Raw genomic sequence first — 21,481 nt, 5'->3', positions numbered from 1 at the left:
AGCCCCATTCCCTTCTTGCGGATGACTGATTGCTGGGATTGTCCCGGAGGCGCGCAAATTATGCCGAAAGTACATTCATCAGGCCCTTTGACATCCCTCCGTTTAATGCATCTGCTCCTTATACCCGTGGAGCACTGTACACATACTCTTATTCTTATTAGGATTCTTATTAAAATAAGTCCTGTCCTTGCTCCAGTCCTTGGCTGCTGGGATGCACATTCCGTCCGTTAAATTAAACAAGACTCCATAGTTCATATAGTTGTTTATTTCCAGCGTGCTCTGCTGTCCGTCGGTGTTGCCCAGGGTACGTGCCTGTCGCAGGGCTATCCATATTACGAGTAGCGCCGTTCGTATTCCCATTCCGGTAAGTATTATCTGTAATTTTAAACAGACAGCCTGGTCGTCACCAGGGGTTAAGTTTTTTTGCTCTACGAGTGTCCCTGTCACCCTGCAAAATCAGAAGCACAAGGTTATAATCGAACCATTTCGAGCTGAATCTGTAGGGCGTGCGCCTGTGTCTTTACCCACTTAAATATTACCCAAACTCCTATTATGACCAAGGCCAAAGCTATTCCTCCAAACATCGCTGTCTGCTTTACCGTTAGGTTGGGTTTGTGGACTACACCTACCCACCGTGGGGTACATTGGCTCTATTGCCAGAGGTGATGGTGCTATGGCTGCGCACTGCACTATCCGTCTAGTCCCGTTATCTCTTCCAGCCTGTTTATCTTAGCTTTTAACTCTTCAATTTGTTTTATTGAATATCTATTTCTTTATTGTATCAGGCAAGTATTATTACATAAGCTAGTTCTGTTTTTATTTTTGTTTCCTCTGTTAGGTGAGTCTTTTTTTTTCCCTATTAAGAAATCCAAATTAATAATGTTCAGTATAAAACGGCTGTCAATGGAAAGGGTTAACTCCTTTCCAGGTTTGTAAGAAGACCTGATGTCATTACGTGACTTCACGTAATCATCTGAAAAAAAAAGTCTTTGTGCCTTCAAAACTGGCTTCGAAATTAGGAATCCGTTAAACAGCATAAATCATTAGAGTAAACTCCAATGTTTTCTTAACTTCTAATTCAAGTACTTGCCAAAGAATTTTTTTTTTTAAATTGTTTTAAAACAAGACCACACATACAATAGCAATTTTGTTTACTGAAATTCAATTCTGTTTTTTTTTATTTCTCTCTTTCTCCTCGTTATCTTCAAAACCCTCCTGCTTGTTTAGACTGTTCGGGACATTTTGGAAATCTTTTCAAACTGCATTGAAACTTTTTCATAATTGAAAATTCGAATCCATGTAGAGTGTTTTTTACTTATTCCAATTTTTTTTTTTCTAATTAAACCAATATCTTTTTCACAGCAAACATCAACTAGTATTTAGTAAGTTATGTCTTTTTCCATTTAGTCCGTTACATCTTTTTTTTTCTTTCTTCAAATTAGGTTTTGTATTTTACACGGAGGGTTCGTAACTCCATAAAGTTGTTAATTTGTTTACTTTCAAAGTGGCGTCTTTATCTTTTTCTTTTTCTCCATAACTGGAATGAAGTCCATCTTTGAGAGTTTGAGTGCTTTTTCGTTATCTCAAAATGCTCCAGTTTCAAAGTCGTTACTGAAGCTTGCTGTTTTTTTTTTAACATTTTCCAAAAGTTCCTTTTACACCTTCGCAGATAGCTCGCCACTTGCCCAGGAGTTTGACCTGATCAGATTTAATTTAATCTTTCTCTTTTTTTTTTAAATCCACCTCAGTATTTCCTGTGCCTTCTCTGAATATCTCAAAATCCCAATTCAAACGTTGTAATTTCAATCTTTATTTAAAACTTTTTTTTTTAGAAGCTCTTTTTTTTTAAAGCATTCTTTATCTCATTCCGAGACTAAATTTATGTCTTTCAACCCAATCAATCATTGCATGTTTTCTTTCGGCAAGTAAGTGAGCATGTCAAATAAATATTTTGCTCAACAAACCTATTCTTTATTTGTTTATTTTCCTAGCTCCGTAACTTATCATCCGAATAAATCCACACCTGCGTTTCTAACTTAAATGTCTTAAAACTTCCCACATACAGGACAACATTACAAAGGGTTTAAAAAAAAAAGACTTTCACTCTGTTTCTAAAATAAACAGACACTTGCATTCCTCTTCCAACCAGGCTTTCGGAACATGAAAACATAAAACAAAAATTCATTCTGCAGTCAAAAATCACACAGACACTTCTCACTCAACGATCAGACATTTACAAAGTCTCTCTTCTTGTTTTGGCCGGCTCTATTTTTGGATCCATGACCTTTCAGGGAATTTTTTCAATTAGCTTCTTTTGTTTTTCCGCCAGGTGGCGGGTAAGCGACCCTTCTGGTCCCCACTCGAGTTTACTTGTTTTCATGGCCATTCCTGGGTAGGACTGGTATCGTTAGGAATCTACTCTCAGCGGTCCGCTTTCTTTCTAGCGCGACTTGTAGTAAACTGTCTCTTGGCTACTGTCAGGTCACAAGTTCTGCTGTTACACAAACTTATACAATTCTTAAAAACGCGTTTAAGCAATTCCCGCAGTGCTCTACATATCCTTAACGACTACCTACCACCGCTCAGCCTGTTGGTCCGACCCTGTTCACAGGTTTGGATTCCGTTAGCCGCTGTACACCGCTTGGTTCTACCCCGGGGTATTTCAAATTTCACTACTGGGTCCGGAAGATGTCTCTCGGTATCACGATCCCACGGTCTAAGTGTGTTCCCTACGCCTACTTGGTTCCTGGCCGTCACGTGGGACAAAAGTCCTCTTAATTCAGGCTCAGGCTAGGCGTTTGAGATATTAGACCGTCTCCTCATGTCGATCAACCAGCTTCCACCTTCCGCACCCTTTATACTTAAAAATTGTTTTTTATACTCACCCGGGTTTTTTTCCAAGGGCGTCCAGCGACTCCGGGAAATCCCGTCGACTACGCCATTGTTAGCGTTAGTGTTTTCTTAGAAGAATCACTCAACACTCAGGGTCGGTTCCAATGCTGAAGCAGCTTTTATTACGCTCAGCGGGAAGGAAAAACTCAGGACCGTATCCAGGTTTCTCTTCACAGAACAAAGAGTTACATGTACCTTTATATGTTTCACAACAGTTACAAAACAGTTTACTGCAGCTACACAGCTCATCACGGCTGGACACAAGCCAATCACAACGATTATAGATTACATATAGGTTATTTTAACCCAATAGAATTCCCCTTATGTCTCAGGAACCATGTGTTCGTCTTTTGTCAGCTTGGGCTGATTGATATAGGTTCTCTCACTAGTTCTTTCTTCTTGGAGAAATAATTGGTATATAGCCTTGTTTACAGCAAATGGTTTCCCTCTTATCTTTCTTCCTGAAATAATTGGTTTCATGGCCTTGTTCACAGGAGATGGTTTCCTTCTTATCTCTGTCTTCCCAGGCATTCCTACAGTGGGCCTCACAGGGTTATTGCTCGGTCAGTGAACGTTCAACAGTTCACAGCTTGACTACCTGGTTTCCCATCATGCCTGGGCAGCCATTTTATGTGTGTGTCCATTTAAGCTTATGTGAGTTTTAAATATCCAGCAGGTGCCTAATGCCTAAGTCTATATATATTTCTACTCTCTACAACAACAGTATCCCTGTTTATAAATAGAAGTATAAAGTACAAACGCATGGATATTATGATGAACCTGTACAAAACACTGGTTCGGCCTCAACTGGAGTATTATGCCCAATTGTGGGCAACACACTTTAGGAATAATGTGAAGGCCTTGGTGAGGGTGCAGAAAAGATTTACGAGAATGATTCCAGGGATGAGGGACTTCAGTTACCTTGACAGACTGGAGCAGCTGGGGTTGCAAGGGGGATAGAGTATAAAAGCAGAGAAGTCCTGCTACGACTGTAGGGTATTGGTGAGGCCACACCTGGAGTACTGTGAACAGTTTTGGTCTCTGTATTTAAGGAAGGATATACTTTCATTGGAGGCAGTTCAGAGAATGTTCATTTGGGTGATTCCTGAGATGAGGGGGTTGACTTATGAAGAAAGGTTGAGTAGTTTGGGCCTATACTCATTGGAGTTCAGAATAATGAGAGGTGATCTTATTGAAACATAAAAGATACTGGAGGGCTTTACAAGGTGGATGCAGAGTGGGTGTTTCCATTCATAGGAGAATCTAGAACTGGGGGCATAGTTTCAGAATAAGGGGTTGCCCATTTAAAACTGAGATGAGGAGGAATTTCTTCTCTGAGGGTTCTAATTCTGTGGAATTCTCTGCCCCAGAAAGCTGTGGAGGCTGGATCATTGAATATATTTAAGGCGGAGATAGACAGATTTTTTGAGCGATATGGGAGTAAAGGTTTATGGGAGCGAGGGGTAAGTGGAGTTGAGTCCAGGATCAGATCAGCCATGATTTTATTGAATGATGGAGCCGGCTCGAGGGGCCAAATGGTCTACTCCCACTCTTATTTCTTGTGTTCTCCTTAGAGCAGGGAAGATTGAGAGGAAATTTGATAGAGGTGTTCAAAATCATGAGTGGTCGAGAGATACTGTTCCCATTGGCAGAAGGGTCGAGAACCAGAGGACACAGATTTAAGGTGATTGGCAAAAGAACCAAAGGCGACACAAGAAAAAACCTTTTTGCGTGGCGAGTGGTTAATATCCGGATTGCACGGCCTGAAAGGGTGGTGGAGGCAGACTCAATTGTGGCTTTCAAAAGGGAGTTGGATAAGTACCTGAAAGAAAAACATTTGCAGGGCTGTGGGGTAAGGGCGGGGGAGTGGGACTAGCTGAGGTGCTCTTGCAGAGAGCTGGCACGGGCTCGACGGGCCGAATGGTCTTGTTCCGTGCTGTAACCATTCTCTGATTCTATGGTTCTAACTCTCTCATCATCAGCCTCTATTCACCTCCCTCATATGCTGATCTTCAGTGCATCGATACTGGAAACACAGAGCGACCAATCCAGAGCCGCTCTGTATCAGGGTGGGCGCTGGATACGGAAGTCGCTCCCTGGCCTCCTGTGTGGGTCTGTTTGTTGCATCAGTTTGAGCTGGAGTGGAGAGGGGGAGAAGCTGCTGGGTTTAACCCCCAGTACCTCTGGGCCCAGTCGTGCCCAACAATTTCCGATGAGAGAGTGTCAACAGCGGTGGATTCTAGGGGAGATTAGGTTGTGAAACAGACACTGCCCGCACAATGTAGAAGAGTATTGTTTTAGGAACAAATATTTCTGTAGGGGCTTTCAATATACAGATTTGTTTTAATCCATTCTTGGGATGTGGATGTCACCAGTCGGGCCAGAATATATTTCCAATTTTCATTTGCCCCTTGACAAGGTGATGGTGGGCCTTCTCGAACTGCTGCAGTCCGTGTGGTGAAGGCCCTCCCACAATGCTGTTAGGTGAGGAGTTCCAGGATTTTCACCCAGTGATGATGTAGGAACGGTGATATATGCCCAAGTCAGGATGGTGTGAGACTTGGAGAGGAACTTGGAGGTGATGGATTTCCCATACACCTGCTGCCCTGGTCCATCTTGGCGGGAGAGGTTGTGGGTTTGGGAGGTTCTGTCAAAGTTCTGGTCGAGTTACAGATGTTTAAATTCCCTCCCCTTCACCCCGCCCACCCCTCCCTCCTCGCATAGAGACCAGAGTCTTGTGTCGGCCCAGACCGGGTGGTGAGTTCCTGTCCCTGAAGGACATGTAGGGGGTGGTGGGTGTGTCAGCCTTTTCTGACCTTGATGGTCCGAATCGTCTCACTCCCTGGTTCTCGGGCTTGGAATTATTTAGCAGATGTGATAGATGTAGACAGACAACTGTTTGGTGCAAGAACAAATATTTTATTTAGGAAATAGCACACCACACTAATTACCTGAATAGCATATAACAAAATGTACAGAAAAAGGGGGAAAACATATACGCAACGGGTACAGAGGCTATGCAGTGGAATAAAAACACCTCCCACCACTACACTAACTGAGCTCGGCTCAGAAATTGCAGGGACTATGCTCACCAAAGGATTTCTCCACAGTTTAGACCAGTTGCACACTGCTTTCTCTCTTCAGCAGTTATCATGGGCAACTTTAATCTACATATTGATTGGGCTAACCAAACTGGTAGCAATGTGGTGAAGGAGTATTTCTTGGAATGTATTAGGGATGGTTTTCTCGACCAATGTATCAAGGACCTAACTAGAGGGCTGGCCATCCGAGACTGGGTGATGTGTAATGAGAAAGAACTAATTATCAATCTTGTTGTGCGAGGCCCCTTGGGGAAGAGTGACCATAATATGGTAGAATTCTTTATTGAGATGGAAAGTGACACAGTTAATTCAGAGACTAGGGTCCTGAACTTAAGGAAAGGTAACTTTGATGGTATGAGACATGAATTGGCTAGAATAGACTGATGAATGATACTTAAAGGGATGACGGTGGATAGGCAATGGCAAACATTTAAAGATCACATGGATGAACTTCAACAATTGTACATCCCTGTCTGGAGTAAAAATAAAACAGGGAAGATGGCTCAACCGTGGCTAACAAGTGAAATTAAGGATAGTGTTAAATCCAAGGAAGGGGCTTATAAATTGGCCAGAAAAAGCAGCAAACCTGAAGACTGGGATAATTTTGTAACAAAGCAGAGGAGGACAAATGGTTTAATTAGGAGGGGGAAAATAGAGTATGAGAGGAAGCTTGCTGGCAACATAAGAACTGACTGCAAAAGCTTCTATATATATATGTGAAAGATTAGTGAAAACAAACGTAGGTCCCTTGCAGTCAGATTCAGGTGAATTTATACTGTGTAACAAAGAAATAGTGGACCAGTTAAACAAATACTTTGGTTCTGTCTTCACAAAGGAAAACACAAATAACCTTCCGGAAATACTAGGGGACCGAGGGTAGAGTAAGAAGGAGGAACTGAAGGAAATCCTTATTAGGTGGGAAATTGTGTCGGGGAAATTGATGGGATTGAAGGCCAATACATCCCCGGGTCTTGATAGTCTGCATCCCAGAGTACTTAAGGAAGTAGCCCTAGAAATAGTGGATGCATTGGTGACCATTTTCCAACAGTCGATCGACTCTGGATCGGTTCCTATTGACTGGAGGGTAGCTAATGTAACACCACTTTTTTAAAAAAGGAGGGAGAGAGAAAATGGGTAATTATAGACTGGTTAGCCTGACATCAGTAGTGGGGAAAATCTTGAAATCAATTATGAAAGATGAAATAGCAGCACATTTGGAAAGCAGTGACGTGATCGGCCCAAGTCAGCGTGAATTTATGAAAGGGAAATCCTGCTTGACAAATCTTCTAGAATTTTTTGAGGATGTAACTTGTAGAGTGGACAAGGGAGAACTAGTAGATGTGGTGTATTTGGACTTTCAAAAGGCTTTTGACAAGGTCCCACACAAGAGATTGGTGTGCAAAATTAAAGCACATGGTATTGGGGGTAATGTACTGATGTGGATAGAGAACTGCTTGGCAGACAGGAAGCAGAGAGTCGGGATAAATGGGTCCTTTTCAGAATGGCAGGCAGTGACTAGTAGGGTACTGCAGGGCTCAGTGCTAGGACCACAGCTACTTACAATATATATTAATGATTTGGATGAAGGAATTGAGTGCAATATCTCCTAGTTTGCAGATGATACTAAGCTGGGTAGCAGTGTGAGCTGTGAGGAGGACGCTAAAAGGCTGCAGGGTGACTTGGACAGGTTAGGTGAATGGGCAAACACGTGGCAGATGCAGTATAAGGTGAGGTTATTCACTTTCGTGGCAAAAACACGAAGGCAGAATATTATCTGAATGGTGGCAGATTAGGAAAAGGGGAGGTGCAGCGAGACCTGGGTGTCATGGTACATCAGTCATTGAAAGTTAGCATGCAGGTTCAGCAGGCGGTGAAAAAGGCAAATGCTTCATTGGCCTTCATAGCGAGGGGATTTGAGTATAGGGACAGGGAGGTCTTACTGCAGTTGTACAGGGCCGTAGTGCGGCCTCACCTGGAATATTGTGTTCAGTTTTGTTCTCCTAATCTGAGGAAGGACGTTCTTGCTATTGAGGGAGTGTAGCGAAGGTTCACCAGATTGATTCCCAGGATGGCAGGACTGACATATGAGGAGAAACTAGATTAACTGGGCCTGTATTCACTAGAGTTTAGAAGGATGAGAGGGGTTCTCATAGATATATATAAAATTCTGACGGGACTGGACAGGTTAGATGCAGGAAGAATGTTCCCGATGTTGGGGAAGTCCAGAACTTGGGAACATAGTCCAAGGATAAGGGGTAGGCCATCTAGGACTGAGATGAGGAGAAACTTCTTCACTCAGAGAGTTGTTAACCTGTGGAATTCCCTACCGCAGAGAGTTGTTGATGCCAGTTCATTTGATATATCCAAGGGGAAGTTAGATATGGCCCTTACGGCGAAAGGGATCAAGGGATATGGAGCGAAAGCAGGAAAGGGGTACTGAGGTGAATGATCAGCCATGATCCTGTTGCATGGTGGTGCAGGCTCGAAGGACTGAATGGCCTACTCCTGCACCTACTTTCTATGCCCAAAAGGTACCACAGCCCAAAAGTCACCACCAAGGCCCCCAGTTATACCTGAGTGCACAATTGATTTCTGATGACTGCTTTTGTGCGATGTTGGCAGGCTGATCAACTCTAATGTGATCCCTTTGTGAGATATTTTGGTGGGCTGATTGAGTATTAGCCTGATACAAGATTCCCAAAGGTGTTGATGGGGTTTTCAAATGGTGCCGTTAGAATGTAATCGGGTCTTGATACTGTCCATTGTGTGTTTTGCTGAATCCAGGGTTTTTCTGTATAGCCGTTTTAAGAACTATTAAAATATGTATGTATCTGGGTCCCTGGTAAGTGGGCTTTTGTTAGACTGCTAATGTCTCCCTGGGGCCTGCCTCCCAGGTGGGTTAGCAGCCCTATGCAGACCCAGCATACAATTTAAAATGTCCAAACTCAATCTAAAAGGCCTTAGTTTAGTCCAAAGGCACCTAATAGTGAGATATTTCTGTCCACATTTCTCCTCCAAAAGTCTAACACAGTTCCAATTTATATTCCAGACACATGTCCATTGAGTAGGGGGTCCCAGAATGTTGTGAATCCTATAGACATTAGTGACCAGTTGGGTTATTACGACAATCCAACAGCTTTCATGGTCACTTATTTTCTGCTGATGGCCGCACAAATAGCCAGGTTCATTCAGCTCAATTTCACAACCTGCCTTTGTGTTTTTGTGGGTTCTCTCTCACCCACCCTTTTTCCTGTTTGAAACTCACTTTACAGGGTATTAAAAGGGGAGGATTTGTCGACCAGAGGCTCAAACCAAACATCACATTAAGATGTGACAGAGTCACTCGATTCATCGGGAACGGAATATCATCGGCCTTTGACCATGGAAGGGAAAAGCACTGTTCACAGCGGGGAGAAACAGTACACGTGCTCTGTGTGTGGACAAGGCTTCAGCCGATCATCCAACCTGGAGAGACACAAGTGCAGTCATACTGGGGAGAAACTGTGTAAATGTGAGGACTGTGGGAAATGTTTCAACTACCCGTCCCAGCTGGAAATACATTGGCGAGTTCACACTGGGGAGAGGCCATTCAGCTGCTCAGAGTGTGGGAAGGGATTCAGTTGTTCATCCCATCTGTTGAGGCACCAGCAAGTTCACACGAGGGAGAGGCCGTTCACCTGCTCCGAGTGTGAGGAGGGATTCACTCATTCATCTACCCTGCTGAAACACCACCGAGTTCACACTGGGGAGAGGCTGTTCATCTGCTCTGAGTGTGGGAAGGGATTCACGACATCATCTCATTTGCTGACACACCAGCGAGTTCACACTGGGGAGAGGCCGTTCACCTGCTCTGAGTGTGGGAAGGGATTCAGTACATCATCCCATTTGCTGACACACCAGCGAGTTCACACCGGGGAGAGGCCGTTCACCTGCTCTGAGTGCGGGAAGGGATTCACTACATCATCTAACCTGCTAACACATCAGCGAGTTCACACTGGGGAGAGGCTGTTCACCTGCTCTGAGTGTGGGAAGGGATTCAGTACGTTAGCCCATGTGTTGAGGCACCAGAAAGTTCACAGGTGACTGCAAGGTTGGGATCTGCTATTAATCCTGCTGTTAATCACATCCCGACTGAACCATGTTCATTCTGACAGTTGGGGTTTGTTTCTGCTGATGTCAATAACTCCAGTAACTGGACTGGAGTTTAATATTTGGGTTATAGACAAATAAATTCGTGTTGCTTTCAACACATTGCTGTAGATTTTTGTCTTTCCCACCTGTGTGTTTATCATCACCTGGCTGGAGCTCAGAGAGGACACACTGGGGGGAGGATCATATGGGGAGAAAACTTCAGCCTGGATACAGTCCTTCAAGGTCACACTGAGAGGGGCAAACGGCACTTTGGTCTTTCTCATTTCTCTTCACTGACAGCAAAGTCACTGCGTGGGTTAACCTTGACGTGTAAGGTGCAGATGATATCCACCCAAGGGTATTTAAAGAGATGGGATGGGTGCTCTGTCAGCCCCTTGCCCATATCTCCAACAGCTCAGTAGAGTCAGGGGTTGTTCCCTGAGATTGGAAGGTAGCACATTTAGTTCCCATTTTCCAAATTGGCCACAAGTCAGAGCTCGGGAACTAAAGGCCCATCAACGTGACCTCGATCACCGGGAAGGTGCTTGAAGGGATCCTGAGAGCTGTTGTTTTCCATCATGGGGAAAGGGAAGGGGCCATTACAGATACTGAACACGGATTCTGGTAAACATGGTCACGTCTTACAAACTATCTTCAGTTTGTAAAGAAGTTGTTCGGTTGGTGGATGGGGGAATCTGGTTGACATTGTCTACCTCAAGGTGTCAAACTCATTTTCTATGGTGGGCCCGATCCAATATCCTGGCACTTGGCTTGGGCCACACTCAGCAAAAGCTATGAAAATAGGAATAAATGAAGATAAACTACATCGGAATTTACATTTAGATTTTATTTACTGCCGCTGCTCCCGATCCCTGGCACATCTTAGCTTGAGCATTCATGAACTGACCCTGCTCAAACCATAACCACAAGGATATCGGTGCATGGTTCTGCCTGTGACCACAAGACTGTGTCACTGCCACACACAGATACTGTTTCCTTGTCTCACATCTTCATACAAACACCATCATTTCACACATCCTCTTTCTACACAATTGCAGCAGACATGAGCAAGGACATGAGGCTTATTAAAAGACACATTTCATTACAGCAAAGGTTACACTGGGAGAAATGTTCAGTTATTTGCCATTACTGGCAAAATTCCGGACAAACCAGCAGCACACTGGCACCTGAACAGTGTCTCATTGGTCTACAGGCTTTTCTTAAATAGATTTGCTACGTGGATATAAACTTAAACCAGCTTTGCGGGTGTGATGCTCTATTCACACATTGAAGGTGAGAGAGATGCTGTGGGGCACACACTCAGTCCAGTAGCTGAAAGTGATTAACAGACTGGGTTTTGTGTTTAGTGATCCCGGGCGTGTTACCAATACCAGCAAAGATGAAGCCCATGGAATAAAAGGGACAATGGATACTGTCTCACTGTGAGCGAGTTAGAATGAGAAGCTTTAACAACAGCCGATGTTTCACAAAGGGAGACCTCACCAGACCAAAGGACATTGGTGGTGTTTAATGGGCTGTTTGTGTCACTGGGCTACAGGAGGCTATTTGTGACAGAAGGAAAGCTGTTCACAGCAAACAAACAGTTTACCTGCCTGTCCAGGGCCCACTCTGACCTCCACCTTCTCTCTCTCACTATTGATGGACACTGCTGCAGTAATTGCTCCTCTGACCTTTCCTCTCTTGTCCCTCCTACATCCCTAATATACAGCCCAACACAATCTCCCTCCCCCTACATCCTCACTGTGCTGGAATCTACACCAGTCTCCCCATCTGTTCCTTGTTCTCTCCCTGGATCCTGAAACTACAGAACTCACTGATCCCTCCTGAAGTCTTCAGGCTCTAAAACTGAAGCTTGGTGGCCCTCAGTCCCCACTCCTTGATTTACCTCCCCTTCTCTCCTCCTCTTTCCCCCTTGGTTGTGTTCCACACTCTGGGCCCTGGGCCTTGGGCCTTCCCCGTGGACTCAGTATGAACAGGAGGATGTGTGTTGAGACAGGATGTCCCAGCTCTCCACCTTTAAAGGTACATGGAGAGGACCAGCTGGGCTGAATGGCTCTGCTTTATGACATCACTGCAGTGCCGAGCAACCAACCTCCCTGAGCCCTGCTCATTATGGGCTGGGTTGAGCTCAGTGCTGTTACAGGAAGGGAAACAGGAGCAGGGTGCGACCCGTGTGGAGCCCAGGATTAATGGGGAGAGGTACAGGATCAATTTATACCTTATTGAGTGAGAAATGTCAGTGTCCCGGACACTCCCTGTCCCTCAGTATCTGTGTCGGGGAGTGACCGATGGGTTCACTCTGTATCTAACTCGTGCTGTGCCCGACTGGAGAGTGTTTGATGCTGGCATGAGCTGCTCAGCTCGATGAGCACAACATTTATCCCAAAGATGATCAGATAAACCCATCAGCTTCTCCCCTGGACACAGGTCCTGAAGGACAGGGAGTGTCTCTATTAATTTGGCTGGTGTCCTTGATCAAATTTAAACATCTCACATCTTTTTAAAAATTTGTTCATGGGATGTGGGTGTCGCCTCTCACCTCTCATTCTTCTAAACACTGGAGAATATAGGCCTAGTCTACTCAATCTCTCATAGGACAATACCCCCATCCCAGGAATCAGTCTGATGAACCTTCATTGCACTCCCTCTATAGCAAGTTTATCTTTCCTTAAAAGCACCTGAAGGTAACAATGATGTAATTTACTGTGTTCTGTAAGCATGTGCTATTTTGTTTTATTTTATCTGTTCTGTATTGTGTTTAGTTAATAAAATATTGGTCCGAATTAAATTGGAGTTATTGAAATTAACTAAGCTATGTTTTATTCAAGGTTAATGATGATAGCTTTACGAATGATTTTTGCTGTTTTAACGTATTTTTAATTCCGAAGGAAGTTTTGAAGTTCCAAACTTAAAAAAAGAACCAAGTGTTGATTTAAAACAAACTTCTGTTTGTTCACTTGAGTAGTAACAAATTCAGTCTTTTGTTTATAATCAATTTACAAGTGGAGTATAGTCACAGATGGAGCACGTGTAACCAGGCATGGGTATCTCCACGCTAACAAACAAAGGAAAAAGCTTACATTTATAGACTGTTTTCTTATTAAACTGGAGCCGGCATTGCCTAATATGGTAGTCTCTGGCTACTGCATAGTCCAGAGACACAAGTTTACATCAGCAACACATTTAGAAGCATTGTGGCCTGGCTACGGTGATCATAAACCACTAGTTCTGGACTTACCTTGTCCAAACAATATTTCTAATCCATTTTATTATGAATATCGAAGCCTGGTTGGTCGCAAAACACCAGCTGTTGCTAAGTGAAATCTGTCTCTCTCTCCCTAATAATACGAACCACATTTTTCCCTCTATCGAATGAATGAAACATAAACCCCTTTCAGAAGCTGAATTAACCAGGGTCCACATGTCAACCTGTCCCACAGGTTTTTTTATGGGTTACATTACCTGTTGACAAAGTGTTTTATATCTTTTTTTGTCTTTACTAATCCTGGTTTCCTCTCAGCGTCCTTCCCTTTTCTTATATTTTCAATGTCCCTTATTGACTTCCTTACAGCATAATGCAATGACCAGAATCCCTGAAGCTATTATCCGTGCTATCACCAATCCCAGCTAGAACAATCTAACTAGATGCTACTTTCCACCATTCCTGATTCTCATGTCTCGGGATTGCCCGTTCTGTCTCTCTCTTCCTCTATATGATTTGCACTGTGTGTTTCTGGGATGTCCTAATTCGCTGAATTATGAGCTTTAAAGCCAGAAACAGGGAGAATATAGTGTCCAATATGTGGAATGACTCGAATGGGTTCATCCTCCAGAGGCAGTCTCATCTGCAGATAAGTTGCGTTATGATGATGTACCAGAACCAATGTTTAGCACCGATACATGTGTTCCTCGGTGGAATCAAGCTAAAGTGATGTTCTAGTATGGGGCATCGGGTTGAACCCACAGTCATATACGTGACAGTAACAGTCATATACGTGACAGTAGTAGTCACACAATACTGTCCTTTTCCTTTATACACTGTATTCGTTTGGCCTTCGCCCCATTTACTTATTTCAATCTGGCATTCTGGAGATTCTTTGTCGAGGGTGAACCCACAAGCTGGAACATCTACAAACCCATGTTGTCCCTTTCAGAGTACAACACTGTATATCTGGTGCTATCCAAGTTCCTCCCCTCTCAATCAGATATCTTGGATATTCCTCATACTGTTTATGGATCGGACTTAACTCAGTCTTCCAGCCTTGCAAACGATTCTACCCTATACACCGGCCAAGGTTTCATTTCATTTCCATTTTTCCTCAGCAAAGGCAAGACCAGTCCGACTGGTCTAATATCTTCACTTCTTTCTCTTTCCCTGGGGGGTCAAAATCCCCATTCCTATTGGCTGCATCACATCAAAGCCTATGACTTGGTTCCCCTAAACCATTTTCTCAGTTGTTCTTCATGAATAAACAAAGGGATTTGATTACTCTCTCTCTTGTCCAGTCCCTTCTGTACCACATTCATCATAAATGTCACAGAGGCTACACACAATACCACCAGTAAGCCACATCGTGTTCCCATTCATTTTCTATATCTATTCTGTTTACTCCTGCTAACCTTGCTGTGGCTCCTATTCTGAGCTATCCTGTCAGCTCTCACTTTCCTTGCGATTTAAACTGATTCTCCTTGTGTTCCCCATCTTCCTCATCCCTTGGTTCCTGTTTTCTATTCTTTACTAACACATCCTTTACTAATTCTCTTCCCATTTTATCTATTAATTGTGAATATCTCCCTTCACATAATCTAGTTGATAGATTCAAGCTCATGTTTAAAACTTTTGATTTCAATGAACAATTTAAAAACACACATTGTTATATAATACATTTCCTGATTCAGTTACTTCTAGTCCATTAAAATGTGGGTTCTTTTACTGGATCGGACAGGTCGAGTTCTTTTTGTGAGGTGGGATGTCATTTTATTTAAGTTCCACATATGATGATCACTATCAGCATTTGTACTTGGCAAACCAATAGTTAACATTACTGATCAACATACAACATTTCTTACTTTAAAATAATCTGCTGTCATTATCTTTTAAGTTTGTATTGAAGTATTTTATAATGTTCTTGAATTACTTATTGCCCTGGAGTGATACTAACTCTTTAAGTGAACACTATTAATTTAATGTTTGGGGTCAGGATGTGTCCCAACCCACCTGGTTCAGGGGAGTCTTCCTGGTCTCCCAATCTTCCCAAGGAGCACGCTTTAGGGTTCTTTCTCCATTACCACCAAAATTATGCTTTTGAGGGTCTATACCTCGGTTTATCACAGATTCCAAAACTAACCCTTTTGAGGTCCTCTGCTTCCTCCTGGAGATCGCCTCTCACTTGGATCCATGTTTTGTTATGGAACCTGTAAGGTCTGGCCTCCTTATCTCCCACCTTCAGCTTGTAGCTGATCTGTACACTGCCATGGCCACCTTGTCCAGACAGAGACCGGCTGACTTTTTTTGTTTTTAGCCTCTCTACAAGCTTCCTTTGTTCAGTACTTAGTGGAGGCCTTGAAACTGACGACCATTCCAGCTGTAACGAAATCCTAATTTGGTCAGCATTCTCGCTACTGTTAATTCTAATGCCTCTGACAGGTAACAGTGTGTTTAACTCTATCCGGATTATTTCAAAGTCGGTTTCTCTATGGAGAATGTTTCATGACCTTGATGGTTTAAAAAGTTCTCTCACTCTCCTGTGCCACATTAGCCATTTCATGTTGTGCTGTTGTCGATAACTGAGCATGCCTGAGACTCGTTCACACACACACACGCAGCGGTATCCCAGTATCATGCCACATGTGACATCTGATCCAAGCCATTTGAGGTGATCTTATCAAAAGATCGTGGGATGTCTGAAGATCTTTGCTCATCTCCCTCTGCATGTTCCCGATGTCTCCGGTAGTGACCAGGCGATCAAATTCAGTTTTCTTATTGTTCAGTATACTTATTGTTCAGTATAGGCAATGACACAAACATCTCAGAGAAATATTAGCAATTTCCTACACTTCCCTGACTTTAACAAGAATTTACATTTTCACCAGATTGTACCCAGGTGATTTATGACAATTCGCCCAGGAACAATGAGTGAAGAAACATTTCTATTTGGAGGTGTAACTTTCCTGTTTTCCTCTTATATCCTCACTCATTTCCTCTCATTACATTTTATACAGTGTTCACCATTTCATTCATGAGCCCGGAGGAACTTTACTGTCGAATACAATATTATCATACTGTCTTTAAACATCGATCAAACATTCCCACTTGGTCCAAGTTTTGACCCAGTTTCTTTGTTTAATTTTATTTAACCGAACTTCTTCTTGGACCTTTTATTCTCCAAAATATGCCAGAGAGCAATTCAGTCGACAACAAGAAGGATGTTAGTTACCTTTAGCATAACAGTCGCCCCCAAAAATTTATTTCTGAATACATAGTTTGGACAGAACCACAGAGACGGGACGTTTTCAAAAATAAAACTTAATTATCTCAATTTTCAGTAAATTTTCCTTCCCATGGGTTTGACCAGCGATGCTTAGCAATATATATATATATAAAATCAGTTTTAATTTCACAAACAAATTATGCCCAGGCTTTGTCATTTTACAAAGAAGACAAAAGTAACAATCGCGTTTGGATACAGGTCATTTATCTTCCCCTTCGAGCAGTGTATCTTGGACAATAGGATTACATCGGATATACAGCACAGAAACAGGCCATTCGGCCCAACCAGTCCATGCCGGCGTTTATGCTCCACTCGAGCCTCCTCCCTTCTTTCCTCATCTAACTATATCCACATAACCCTCGATTCCCTTCTCCCTCATATACTTGTCTAGCCTCCCCTTAAATGCATCGATACTATTCACTTCAACCACTCCCTGTGGCAGTGAGTTCCACATTCTCACCACTCTCTGGGTAGACGTTTCTTCTGAATTCCCTATTTGATTTCTTGGTGACTATCTTATGTTGATGGCCTCTAATTATGCTGGTCCCCACAAGTGGAAACACTGTATCTACTCTATCAAAACCTTTCATCATTTTAAAGACATTAGGTCACCCCTCAGCCTTTTTTCAAGAGAAAAGAGACCCGGCCTGTCCATCCTTTCCCGATAGGTATACTCTCGCCTTTCTGGTATCATCCTTGTAAATCTTCTCTGCACCCTCTCCAGTGCCTCCATATCCTTTTTATAATATGGTGACCAGAATTGCACACACAAAGTCTAACCAAGGTTCGATACAAGTTTAGCATAACTTCACCACTTTTCCATTCTATAACAATTTAATTCAATAACAATCAATCCCAATAATTTAACTCAATACTTTAAATTCTTAAGTCCAACTTTGTCAGCATGCTGCGACATTCGATGTCTGCAGATAACTGGAGATAATTTTGTTTTAACGGCTGGATCTTTTGCTGTGCCATCAACCTCTTATCCAACTGGAACTGGCATTGCCTGATATGGTCGTCTTTGGCTACGGCATAGTCCAGAGACACAAGTCTGCATTTTCTTCAACATACATCAACAATGTTAGAAGCACTGGTCTTCCTGTGACAAGCACAAACCACTCGTCTCTGAACTTTTTTTTATTCTAACACAATATTTCTAATCTAAACATTCTATGATGAAAATATCCATGGCCAGTTGGTTGCAAACACCAACTGTTGCTCAGTGAAATCTCTCTCGAATGATAACAACCACATTTTCCCCGATATGGAATGAACTAAACATCAACACCTTTCAGAAGCTGAATTAACCGAGTTCCCGATGCCAACACCCCTCTCATCTTCCATTCACTTCAACTGAAAGGAAAATGCCAGATTGCATCGGTCGGGATTTGAAAGATATTTACAACAGATGCTAGATATTCTTAGAGTTAGCATTGTTCTCTATTCTGTCTACTCGAGGAGTTTGATAACAGACTTTCTCCTGTGAATGTAGAGCTGGAATATTGGGCCGGGATGTATTTACTTGTTCATCTTGTTGACTCAAAACCGTTGCCAATTATTTGATGTGATCTGTATTCTCTTAAATACATTTCCTGAGTGGATTCAAATTTAAATTGAACCCAGGTTTGCAGGCGTGATGCTCCATTCACACATCGAAGGTGAGAGAGATGCTGTGGGGCACACGCTAAGTCCAGTATCTGAAAGTAATTCACAGACTGGGTTTTGTGTTCAGGGCACACAGGCATGTTACCGACACCATCCCACAATACCAAGGCTAGGAGAGGCACTCTGGAAGGTAAGGGGAAGTGGCATTTGTCCACGAGAGTAACCGAAGGTATGAGAACTGAAATAATCCAGAGTTAGAAAGGAGAAAAGGCCCCAAAATGGTGCAGTCAGTAACAGGATATCAATTAGTCTCCTCTTATCTTGGAACATTAAATGTCGACACACTGTGTTATTGAAACATCAAAATATTATATTCCAGCCCAGTTATAGGGTTATTATCATCAGAAACAAACTTCAACTGTCGGAATGGACACGATTCAGTCGGGATGTGATTAACAGCTGCAATGATAGCAGAATCCAACCACTGCAGTCACTTGTGAACTCGCTGGTGTGTCAGCAGGCTGGATGAATGAGTGAATCGCTTCCCACACTCTGAGCAGGTGAACGGCCTCTCGCCGGTGTGAACCCGCTGGTGTGTCAGCAGGCGGGATGACACACTGAATCGCTTCCCACACTCCGAGCAGGTGAATGGCCTCTCCCCAGTGTGAACTCGCTGGTGTATCAGCAGGTCGGATGACTGAGTGAATCCTTTCCCGCACTCAGAACAGGTGAACGGCCTCTCCCCAGTGTGAACAAGCTGGTGTTTCAGCAGGTCGGATGAATGAGTGAATCGCTTCCCACACACGGAGCCGGTGAACGACCTCTCCCCAGTGTGACTGTTGATGAATTTGCAGTGCAGACGGGTAGCTGAATCCCTTCCCACAGTCCCCACATTTCCACGGTTTCTCCGTGGTACGGGTGTGCTTGGTGAATGGTACGATGGTTTTTTCAGGCTGTGTAACTGGTTAAAGCTCTTTCCACAATCAGTGCACTGAAACACTCTCACTCGGGTGTGTGGGTCTCTGCTTTCACAGTCACACTGATGTTTGTAATCTTTCCCCACAGACAGAACAAACAAACATTTCTCCTTCCACATTCAAAGGCCGATGATATTCAAGTTCTGATGCATCGAGTGACTCTATCTGATCTTGACGTGACGTTTAGTTTGAGTTTCCCTCCTTCAAATCCTCCCCTTCTAACACCCTGCAAAAGGAGTTTACAAAAGTCATCACTGTAAGTACAGGATTGATATTCAGAAGAGACAATTCTCGTTTCTATGGAACATTCTTTCCTTCTGCTATGTGGTTTTAAGTATTGTCTTAATAAAAATAATAAAGAGGGAGAAGGTAGATTGAGAGTAAACTGGCAAGAAATATAAATACAGTCAGAGCTTCTACAGATATATAAAAAGGAAGAGATAGCTAAAATAAAAGTTGGTCCCTTAGAGGATGAGACGGGGAATTAAAAATGAGAAACAGGGAAATGGCAGAGACTTTAAACAAATATTTTGTGTGGTCTTCACGGTGGAAGACACTAAAAGCATCCCAATAATAATAGATAATCAAGGGGTCACAGAGAGCGAGGAACTTAAAACAATCACTATCACTAGAGAAAAAGTACCAGACAAACTATTGGGACGAAAGGTGGACGTCCCCTGGACCTGATGGCCTGCATCCTGGGGTCTTAAAAGAAGTGGCTGCAGAGAAAGTGGATGGATTGGTTATAATCTACCAAAATTCCCTGCATTCTGGCAAGGTCCCAGTGGATTGGAAAACCTCAAATGCAACACCACTATTCAACAAGGGAGGGAGGAAGAGAGAAAGCAGGAAACTATAGAGCAGTTAGCCTAACATCTAAAATTGGGAAAATGCTGGAGTCCATTATGAAGGAAATAGTAGCAGGACATTTAGAAAATCATAATCGTCAAGCAGAGACGGCATGGTTTTATGAAAGGGAAATCAGGTTTGACAAATTTGCTGGAGTTCTTTGAGGATGTAACGAGCAGGGTGGATGAAGAGGAACCAGTAGCAGTTGTGTATTTGCATTTCCAGAAGTCATTCGATAAGGTGCCAGATAAAAGGTTACTGCACAATATAAGAGCTCACAGGGTTGGGGGTAATATATTAGCATAGATGTAGGATTGGCGAACTAACAGAAAACAGACAGTCGGGATAAATGGGTCATTTTCAGGTTGGCAAACTGTAACTAGTGGGGTGCCACAGGGATCAGTGCTGGGGCCTCAACTATTTACAATCTATATTAATGACTTGGATGAAGGGACGGAGTGCACTGCAGCCAAATATGCTGCTGATACAAAGATAGGTGGGAAAGCAAGTTGTGAGGAGGACACAAAGAATCTGCAAAGGGTTATAGATAGACTCAGTGAGTGGGCAAAAATTTGGCAGATGGAGTATAATGAGGGAAAATGTGAGGTTATGCACTTTGGTTGGAAGAATAAAAAAGCAAATTATTATTTAAATGGCGACTACAAAATGCTGCGGTACAGAGGGGATCTGGGGGTCCTTGTGCATGAAACACAAAAAGTTAGCATGCAGGTACAGCAAGTAATCAGGAAGGCAAATGCAATGTTGGCCTTTATTGAAGGGGAAAGGAGTATAAAAGTAGAGAAGTCTTGCTACAATTGTACAGGGTATTCGTGAGACCACACCTGGAGTACTGCGTACGGTTTTAGTCTCCTTATTTAAGGAGGGATATACTTGCATTGGAGGCAGTTCAGAGAAGCTCACGAGGTTGATTCCTGAGATGAAGGGGTTGTCTTATGAAGTAAGATTGAGCAGGTTGGGCCTGTACTCATTGGAGTTTCGAAGAATGAGAGGTGATCTTATTGAAACGTGTAAGATTCTGAGGGGGCTTGACAGGGTAGATGCAGAGAGGATGTTTCCCCTCGTGGGGGAATCTAGAACTAGGGTGCATAGTTTCAGAATAAGGGGTCGCCCATTTAAAACGGAGATGCGGAGGAATTTCTTCTGAGGGTGGTGAATCTTTGGAATTCTCTACCCCAGAGAGCTGTGGAGGCTGAGTTATTCAATATATTTAAAGGGGAGATAGATAGATTTTTGAATTATAAGGGAGTCAAGAGTTATGGGGAGCAGGCAGGAAAGTGGAGTTGAAGTCAAGATCAGATCAGCCATGATTTTATTGAATGTCAAAGCAGGCTCGAGGGATCCAATGGCCTACTCCTGCTCCTATTTCTTATTGTTAATCTGTGAACCTTGA

The 21,481-nt window shown here is 43.1% G+C and overlaps 1 protein-coding gene across 1 annotated transcript in view; it reads right to left on the bottom strand.

Moving 5' to 3' along the window:
• The window catches only part of LOC139235339 (zinc finger protein 229-like), a 73,062-nt gene extending 53,700 nt beyond the window's left edge, over nucleotides 1-19,362 (bottom strand). The window contains exons 1-2 of the mRNA XM_070866479.1: nucleotides 18,739-19,362; nucleotides 17,444-17,450 (exon numbers count right to left, since the gene is read on the bottom strand). Of these exons, the coding sequence (XP_070722580.1) occupies nucleotides 17,444-17,450; nucleotides 18,739-19,340 (609 nt within the window). The 5' untranslated portion in view covers nucleotides 19,341-19,362. The remainder of the gene's footprint in view (nucleotides 1-17,443; nucleotides 17,451-18,738) is intronic.
• Between the last annotated feature and the right edge of the window lie 2,119 nt (nucleotides 19,363-21,481).

Source organism: Pristiophorus japonicus, chromosome 23, assembly GCF_044704955.1.
Source record: "Pristiophorus japonicus isolate sPriJap1 chromosome 23, sPriJap1.hap1, whole genome shotgun sequence".
Classification (NCBI taxonomy): domain Eukaryota; kingdom Metazoa; phylum Chordata; class Chondrichthyes; family Pristiophoridae; genus Pristiophorus; species Pristiophorus japonicus.
Note: the sequence above shows the minus strand (reverse complement) of the source record. Positions and strands in the feature narration are given on the sequence as shown.